General features: G+C 44.8%; 1 protein-coding gene across 1 annotated transcript in view; it reads left to right on the forward strand.

Annotated features, from left to right (window-relative positions):
* LOC149366988 (phospholipid-transporting ATPase ABCA3-like) overlaps positions 1-9,568 on the forward strand; it is a 104,018-nt gene that overhangs the window by 77,529 nt on the left and 16,921 nt on the right. Inside the window, exons 22-23 of the mRNA XM_089572464.1 lie at positions 5,985-6,242; positions 8,278-8,431. Coding sequence (XP_089428590.1) covers positions 5,985-6,242; positions 8,278-8,431 — 412 coding nt within the window. The remainder of the gene's footprint in view (positions 1-5,984; positions 6,243-8,277; positions 8,432-9,568) is intronic.

Here is a 9,568-nt window from a genome sequence, read left to right on the forward strand (position 1 = left end):
TTGAGGACGTGATGCCATTCCTCATTCCAGAGGTTACGGTCGCTGAGGATGCATAATGAGGCGTTCAGCAGGCCTCACAAGCAAACCCCTTGGGCCGTATACATTTGACAGGGTGTGTACGTTTGAATAAGCATTTGAGAATAGGGGTAGAATGGAATACACAGTTCTGCTCCAGGGAAGTACTGAATACAAATGAAAGGTTCAAAAGCACAGCCACATCCATGGGTCATGGTCCAGTTTCAGTCAATTACATAAATTTTTGACATAAGCGTTCCAGTGCCGATATACCAGGTCTTCCTACTAAATTGCACCAAGTTCTCAGATGAGACGGAGTGTCCGGAGTGTCCTAGGCCAGTGGAACCAACCGAGTGCTCTTCAGAGGCATGTGACCTAGGCAGTGGAATTTTTTCGTTCTGCAAATCTGTATAGTAAACACAAATATCCTAAATTTTAAAATATTGTCTTCGGAAAGTAAGGGCCAATTTCCATGTTATAGATACTGGAATCGCAACTGAAACGCATGCGACATTATTGCATGAACTTTTAAAAAATCAAAGCGATGTGTAATTTTCTTCTAGTTCTGTTCTGCGCACCGTAATGTGTTCGAATTTTGCTTTTTGTTCTGTTTATTTCGTTGTTTTTATCTTTGTGTTTTTTCTTATTTTTTTATGTTGTTTATTTTGCGTCTTATTCCGCCACATTTTGATTCTTGCTGACTACCAGTTATTGCTCTTTTCTTGCTTCTTTTTTTGCCCTGTTACTCATGTTAGATGTTCCTTTTATGCATTCAAGTTGTAATTTTTACCACCCTCTATGTAATACCCTCGTGAAGAGGGCCTTTAGGGGCATCTTGAAATAAATAAATAGTCTTGAAAACGATTATATCTAAAGTATTACAGCGCAGCACTAGAACAACCAGCGCACAAACAAAGCACAGCGCTTGTATCTTTCTTAAATTCGTTTATTCGTTTATTACGGTTTAATGTCCCAAAGCGACTCAAGCTATGAGGGACGCCGTAGTAAAGGGCTCCGGAAATTTCGACCACCCCCGCCGCGGTGGCTCAGTGGTTACGGCGCGCGGCTGCTGACCCAAAAGACGCGGGTTCAATCCCGGCCGCGGCGGCCGAATTTCTTTGGGGCGAATTTCTAGAGGCCCGTGTACTGTGCGATGTCACACACGGTAAAGAACCCCAGGTGGTATCTTTCTTAAATGTATACAAGCTGCCATTTCCGTAGATATAGACACTACGACGCGACAGCAGTGTTACTTCTCCTCTCCAAGAAACAAAACCTGAAAACAAAATCTGATCACCTGAAGAGTGCTGTCACCGACGCGGCTATGCCTTTGCAGTAGCCGCAAGGTTTCGTTTCGGCTTATGACAAAAATTACGTGAAGTGTACCTTGTTGCCAACATTCCAGTCTTCTGCTGATCAAGGCGATCCCAAGTTCCAAATTTTGCACTTTTTTTTCGAAGCCAATGTATAAAAAATCCGCTAATTAGTCTTTATTTTTTATTTTTTTTTATTTCGTGTACCCTCAGGGCCAGAGGCATTATAGAGGGGAGTGGTTACAAAAATTTAAGAAAAAAAAATGTACAGTGCAGCAAACTAATTAGTAATACAAAAATGATTGCTCCTAGTTATACATTATTAGCTGTTGGGTTCTTGGTGTGCTGGTTAATAGTATATAATACACAAAATACACAAAATACAGCGCAGCAATACAGTGAAAAACAAACAAACAAAACGCTCGTACAAAAAACAACAAGAATATAGAATTAAAAAAAAAAGATGACTAGCTGACTAACAATGTTGTGCGAAAAAAAAAACTCTTCAAAGGAGGCCGCAAGATTCTAGAGGCCCTTGTACTGTGCGATGTCAGTGCACGTTAAAGAACCCCAGGTGGTCGAGATTTCCGGAGCCCTCCACTACGGCGTCCCTCATAGCCTCAGTCGCTTTGGGACGTTAAACCCCAATAAACCAATCAATGAAATCAACCAACTGCACTGGATTGCTTTTCCTCGCCTTGGGCACTCAGTGTTTTTTAAAAAAAATTGCTAATATTTAGCTGCGCCACCTGGTATTCATTTTAATAGGATAAGCTTTTCCGACTACAGAACACGTGCGTTTTTAATCAGCTCACCTGGTCTGCTAAATATTGATTTGTTTCAGATTGCTCAGTATTTTTCCTACTTTAAATGACCTTTTCCCTCGGTCATGAACTTTGGATGTCAAAACATTTACGTTGTTGTGCTGGGCTTGCCTGGCTTGAAACTTAAGCGTACGATTACTAACAATCAATTGTATGGAGCAATATTGTTGTAAGGGCAGGAATTCCAAATTTTAATTCTGTTTATTAAACAAAGCCCAATAATGATTCAAAGCCCAATAGAAAACATATACAGTCACGTGGATAGTGCCAACAAGCGGAAAATAATTTAACGATGAATTTTTTTCTGTCATATTGCTTTGGTTATGGCTTCCGCAGGTAAGTGATGGCTTTGACCGAAGAGAGTTGAGGTTGCCTATTACGCACATGAACTGATGTATGGCTGCTAATTTCATTTTACTTCACGCCAACTCTTACGTAAGCCTACCCAAAATATGTGATCACAAAAAATGAAAAAAAAAGCGATTATATCTAAAGCATTACACCGCAGCACTAGAACAACCAGCACACAAACAAGGCACATCGCTTGAATCTTGCTTCCATGTTGGTTGTTTCAGTGTTGCGCTGCATTTTTTCTCACATATTATTCAGTGGCGCGCGTTCTTACCATGAGGGTTAGTTCAAGTTTATTCAGTAACGTACACAATAATAGCGCATACACTAAAATCTTTACAGGAGGTTCCATAGTACACGACTTTCAGGGGGGGGGGGGGAGCTCCTGGAGCGAAGCAAGTGAGGTAAAATCACAAAAATGGAAGCAGCGTAACAAGTAATTAGTATAAAAATACAATCTACAAAAAAGCAATGGTAACAATAACAGTCAATAAAAACGGAGCAAAAATATATAAAGTGTCAACTTACGTGCGCAATACAGACAAAATAAGACTTTAAACAAGGGTTATTACCGTTCCAGTGTGTGAACTACACATCACATTGCCTAAATATTGTTTAATGCGATGATAGAAAGGCCGAACAGTAAACGACTCCTTAATTTCATGTGATAAAATGTTCCAAATGGATATGCCGGCAATCACAATAGCAAATTTTCCATAAAATAGTTCTCATTTAACGAAAAACTTTATTACGTTGTTGAAATAGTATTCACAAGCTGATCGGTAAAGCCATCAATCTGAGCGAGATGACTAATACCTTTGTAAATAATGACATCGCAGTCCTTGTGTGCCTTACGTCACCTAAACTCGTCTTTTAAGCCACACCCATCATTCGATCGTTGAAATCACAACCGAAATGGCCTGAGAAAAAATTCACTTATTTTAAATTATTCAGCTGGAGAGGACGAATTCCACGTCCTGACATATCCATACTATTATCTTGCACACCATACCGGAGAAAAAAGACGCACCAACAATTCTTGTCGCACGACTCCTCCAAGAAGTTCCCGTACCAGCAGGGACCTTGTCTAGTCTAGGTGTTCCTAAATGAGATTATACTCCGTTTGTAAAATAGCAGCGTCGATGACGTGTTCCCGGATGATATACAGCAAAGGTGCGTTCACACCGACAAATCGCAGGGGTCACGTGACCAGCTCGCGACCACGTAGGGGTGACAAGAATTGCAACTCTTCCTTCAGGCCAGTCAGTCGCAGAGGTAGCCGCTCGGCGCACGTAGGGGTTTTTTGCTTAACGGAAAGCCTTACGGCTTAATGCCTTCTCTACGACTAAATAAGAACCCTCACAATCACTATTAGTATTCATGAAGTTGACACCACCCAAATCTTCATCGTATTTCTACCTGGTCCCAATATTTGTATACAGAAAAATATGAATATGCTTAGAAGGTCAGCCCGCCATGGCACGCCTATATCATCCTCATCATCATCATCATCATCAACCTTGACTGCGCCCACTGCAGGACAAACGCCTCTCTCATGTCTCCCCAATTAATCCTGTCCTTCGCCAGTTGCGGCCACCGTATTCCCGCAAACTTCTTAATCTCATCCGCCCACCTAACTTTCTGCCGCCCCCTGCTACGCTTGCATTCTCTTGGAATCCACTTAGTTACCCTTAAGGACCAGCGTTTATCTTGCCTTGCAATAACATGCCCTGCACAAGCCAACTTCTTCCTCTTGATTTCGACTAGGATGTCATTAACCCGCGTTTGTTCCCTCACCCACTCCGCCCGCTTTCGATCTCTTAACGTTACCCCTATCATTTTCCTTTCCATAGCTCGCTGCGCTCTCCTTAAGTTAAGCTGAACCCTCTTTGTTAGCCTCCACGTTTCTGCCCCATAGTTGAGTACCGGCACGCCTACATTACAAGCCAATGTCAATGGTGTAGCCCAGAAAATAGGCCTCAGCACACATCAGTTCGATGCAAAACCTGCATTTCAATGTCCCCTGAAAACAAATGCCGCAAACAAAGTATTATTTCAAGAGATAACAAAACTGCCGGCTTTGAAGGACGTTTTTACGGGAAGATGAATGCAAACACGTCGGGTAACGATGTGAATTTCCACGACACCACACACTGACTAGGCGGATTGCGACGCGAAGTGAGGTCTCGAAAAAAGTCCTACTGAGCATCTGTCCAAACAATTGTTTTGGACTCCGATATTTTAGGGAACCAGCCTAAACCGGTCGCGCTATCTTTAGCGACAAGCCGACGTGAAAGCACTCTCATCCCAGGATTTTCTCTATTTTCATTTCTGCGGTGTACAGTATATTCTATGCCCGTGTGTATCCCGATCACTGTTCTGTTTGAGTTAGTTTTCCATTTGCTGGCACCTGCTACCCTAATGGGCGTTTTGTCAGGAGAAGGGCGACTCGACGTCTAGGGTTGGTACAACTCAAGAACGAAGTAGCAAATGACCTTCGAAGGAGGCTTTCCATCCAGTGGGATTGGCCGATATTGATGATGTCGTGATTAACTCGGGTTCAATCGTTGTTACACTAAATGATGCCTGATTAATCTCCTGTTACACTAGCGTGGCAGGGGATTAAACACGTGTTAACTGCTTCGCTCTTGAGTTGTACTTCACTATAGTGGGGCATGTGCGCTGGAATAATTAGGGGTCACTTGGTCGTCAGTACTTGCAGGAGGCGGTCAAAGAAATCATAGTGCAGACGAAGACAGAGAAGAGGTGATCATGGTGGGATTGGCCGATATTGATGACGTCGTGATTAACCCGGGTTCCATCTTTGTTACGGTAAAATGATGCCTAATTAATCTCCTTTTACACTAGAGTGGCCGGAGATTAAGCACGGATTAACTACTTCGCTCCTGAGTTTGACTACAGTGGCGCATGAGCGCCAGAATAATTAGGGGCCATTTCGTCGCCAGCACTGACTGGAAGCGGCCAAATAAATGTTAGTGCAGACGAAGATAGAGAAGATAAAAAAAGGGGGATCATGCAGAACCGTGAAAGACATGAGAGCGCAAAACGGCAACACGGACGAGTAAGGGAACAGGACGAGCGCTGCTACGAGTAAGGGAACAGGACGAGGAACAGGAGCAGCGCTCGTCCTGTTCCCTTACTCGTCCGTGTTGCCGTTTTGCGCTCTCATGTCTTTCACGAATATGCACCAACAAGCCCAGCTTCAAGCACTTCTTAATCATGCAGAACCGTGGCTCAGGCATAACGGGATTGCGCAATGATGTGAGTGCGCATGCGCTAGTGAGTGCGATGAGTGGAATGTGCAACGATGTTGTCCATTTTTAGACGTAATCCTATCTGTGAGTGTTCTGGCTGTTTGGTCATTATGACGTAGCTGCGACCCCCTCCCTGCCTCCCATCCTGCAAGTGAGATAAGACAATATGAAGCTAATGGCCGTCCATTTTCACCTATTTCCCGCAGGAATAGTGGGGTCACTAGGAGTGGAGATCCTCCAGGTTCTGGTTCAGGAGGAGCCATCGGTAACCCACTCCCCCGGCCTCCTGGTCTGGGGCCTCGTGTTCCGCTGGTTCCCCACCTACGCCCTGGTTCGGGGAGTCATCAAGGTCATCCTGCTGTCGAGACTCAACGCCATCTGCATCACGGGCGGGAAACTGCTCGATGAGGCATGCCAGGACTCCGTGCTCGCAGTCGACGAACGCATATCGCGTTGTTGCGAAGGTCAGGGGCCCACGTCAGGGCGCTACGTTGACGACTAACGCTAAATACTGCGGTGCAGCATTGATCGCATCTGGTAACTGTGGCAACCCAGTCGCAAAATAAGACAGAGCTGGTCCCATAATACAACAGACACTTTTGTCGTCCTGTTGTTACGATAGATTTTTATGTAGTATTGCAAAGTTGTCTGTTGTAGCGACAAAACTAGCTCTGCCGTTACAACAGGAGATTGCTCAATACTACAGAAAATCCTGTTGTTACTGCAGAAACTTCCGTTGTCAGTGCCCAAAATACTGCAGGAAAATGTTGTGACAACAGAACATTTTCTGTTGTGTTTTCCCACAGGGAACGAGGGCACGTTTTCAGCGGTGTCCTCTCTTTTTTTATCCAATATGAACTTTCAACAGTTCTATAACTGACTTCTTGCGCAGGTTTTTTGTGTACTTTACACTTAATGTATTCTCTCCCTTCTTGGAATAATGGTTACATGCATTTACGGCGTTCGTCATATGTTCATAGCCTTTTCGTCGCTTTAAAACGCTAAACACCGCATTGCACAGCACACCCAGGAAGTGCACTAAATGTCTGTACAACTCCAAGTAATATATCTGCATTACTTCCGGCAGCTTTAGCTCGATGCATTTCATTAATGTAGTAATGGCGCTTTTGCCATGAAATTTGCACGCTCTGACGCTAGGTGAGTCATTACGTACGAGCTAGGCGGTTCAGCCTATTTAGAATGGGCCAAGGAGAGCTCGGTCACGCGTCGAAATTGCAAGCCTTCGACAGTTTCTGCTAAAGTCCGCTTAGCATTCACTTACCACAATGCGTTTTGAGTGTCATAGCACCACACCAAAGATACGTGGAAATCAGCTACATCTTTCATAAGGTGCCATAGCAAGCGAGATATCGCTACACACCTAAACGAATCTATAAAAACGCAAGGTTCAGGTAGTCTGCGTGCCATTGTTTCCACTAATCTTTTCCCTGTTTGGTTGTGCAGAAGCTGCACGCGCTGTAACTGGTCAAAGGTTCCTGCAGCAGTGTTGCATCCAGAGTAACGAAAGCGTTCAAACCGCTTGCCGTTCAACTCATACACCGGAGTGAGCCAGAAAAAAATGATTACAGGTCGGGACTACGCCCCTCCCATGAATGCGTCACATGGCTCGATTGTTTACTTTCTTTAGCGACTCGTTCACAGTGGGGGCCATACGCCGCTGTCTTCAACTGGCTGCGCGCCGGCTAAGTACAGTCTTTGTCAAAGATTTAGAGCCCAGGGGGTTTACTTCTTAGCCTTGCAGTGGGACTCCTGAAGCATTCTGGGAAGTCCTACCCATTGAAGGAGGCAGAACCAGAAATCTTCTTGCCCAGAGGAAATTTGGAGCGCTGTAGATGCGTCACGAACACCACAGCGAGGCTCAGAAGCAAATCCCCTGGGCTCCAGACTTTTGACAAAGGCTGTACGTCGTTACGGTTCTTGGCAAGGCAATGAAAAGCTCCGGAGATCTATGTCATGCGAGCCTCGTGATGGCTTGAGGTAGAACTGCTCGCCAGAGACCGGCACCAGACGTCACCGCTAGGTGAACAAATGGAAGTTTTCAAAAATTATTGCTAAATTGTCAGCTTGCTTTTGAGGCACTGTACGCGACTTGATGCTGAATAGGCTGGACTCGGCCTAATGCGCGCATTTTATATCCGCCTTAGAAACTCTGGCAGGGATCCTTAAAGGAGTGGGAATACCAAATTTATTAGTTTTGAATATTTTTTCTGTTAACGATGCGCACTGCCTTAAGAATGGCACAATCGGGGCGATATGCCGCAATGTATTTCAAATAATGTAATACCGGCGCGAAGGCACTGCTCAAGATTACCAGAGAAAGGTAAAAATTTGGTTCAACAAACATGGCTGCGGGGTAACTACTACACATTTGACGTGGTCTAGTGTGACTATGTCTGGTCACTTCGTGTGTGCAATCAAAATCTCTAACTGATGTCACGAAGCACAAGCTGATGACCATATCTAACTGATGCCACGCAGCACAAGCTAATAACCAGACTGCACACCTTCTCTACCCCCTGGAGCCCTTCTACGAGACTGGCTTCTACGAGGCCGTGAGCATGGTGGTGGAGGGCTTTCTCTACATGACCATACTCTCACTGGTGGACTCGCAAGTGTACTACAATTTGCGTTGGTGAGCATTTTCAATCGGCGACTCAGTAGAACTTCTGCGACAACGAGTTCTTCGAATGACAGACATTCTATAGACTGCCTATAGACTTCTGTCTATAAATGTTATTGACTTTGCATAGTCAAATACTGGAGAACTATCTATAGCAAATACAGTGCTACAGACAGTCTATAGACAATCTGTAGATTTATGGCCATACACTTTTAGTAGACTTTTATCTATAGACAATCTATACATTGTGAATAGACAAAAATAAATATCTACAGGAAGGCAATAGAGTCTATAACAAGTCTATAATCCTGGTATAGACCATTCTCACCGTGACGATGTTACTGGTAACTGGGCCTTTTCGGCCAGGCGTGCGGTGTTGCGCTTAAGATTGCCAGGGGATGGTTATGAGAGAAGAACGATGTGGTAGCTGTCGAACGAATTCACTCCTAACGTTGCTTACAGGACGCTGCTTTAAGCTCATTATTTCACCGAGTGACCGGTTCTGACGGTGCACCAGTTCCTCCTCGCTCCTTCGTCGGAGCGCGCTCTTCGCCGCCTCCTCTCCTTGCCTCCTCGCTCAGTGGTTTGCGCCGAAACCACTAGAGGGTGCTGGACTTTGGCGTTGGAAGTTAGCAAAAAGCGATTGGAGGATTGTTGGCTGAAAAGCAGAGATGTGGCATAAGGTTAGAAGTGTAGAAAACCGTACTGAAAGAAGATGGCGAACCTTAATGAGAATTGACAACACAGCTGAACAAAAATAATGAAAGAAAAGCTGAGCATGGTTGCAATTGACACCACCCCGTTTCAAAGGGGGCGCTGCTATCCATCCATCCATCCATCCATCCATCCATCCATCCATCCATCCATCCATCCATCCATCCATCCATCCATCCATCCATCCATCCATCCATCCATCCATCCATCCATCCATCCATCCATCCATCCATCCATCCATCCATCCATCCATCCATCCATCCATCCATCCATCCATCCATCCATCCATCCATCCATCCATCCATCCATCCATCCATCCATCCATCCATCCATCCATCCATCCATCCATCCATCCATCCATCCATCCATCCATCCATCCATCCATCCATCCATCCATCCATCCATCCATCCATCCATCCATCCATCCATCCATCC

This window comes from Amblyomma mixtum, chromosome 1 (assembly GCF_055824585.1).
Source record: "Amblyomma mixtum isolate Tamu chromosome 1, ASM5582458v1, whole genome shotgun sequence".
NCBI lineage: Eukaryota > Metazoa > Arthropoda > Arachnida > Ixodida > Ixodidae > Amblyomma > Amblyomma mixtum.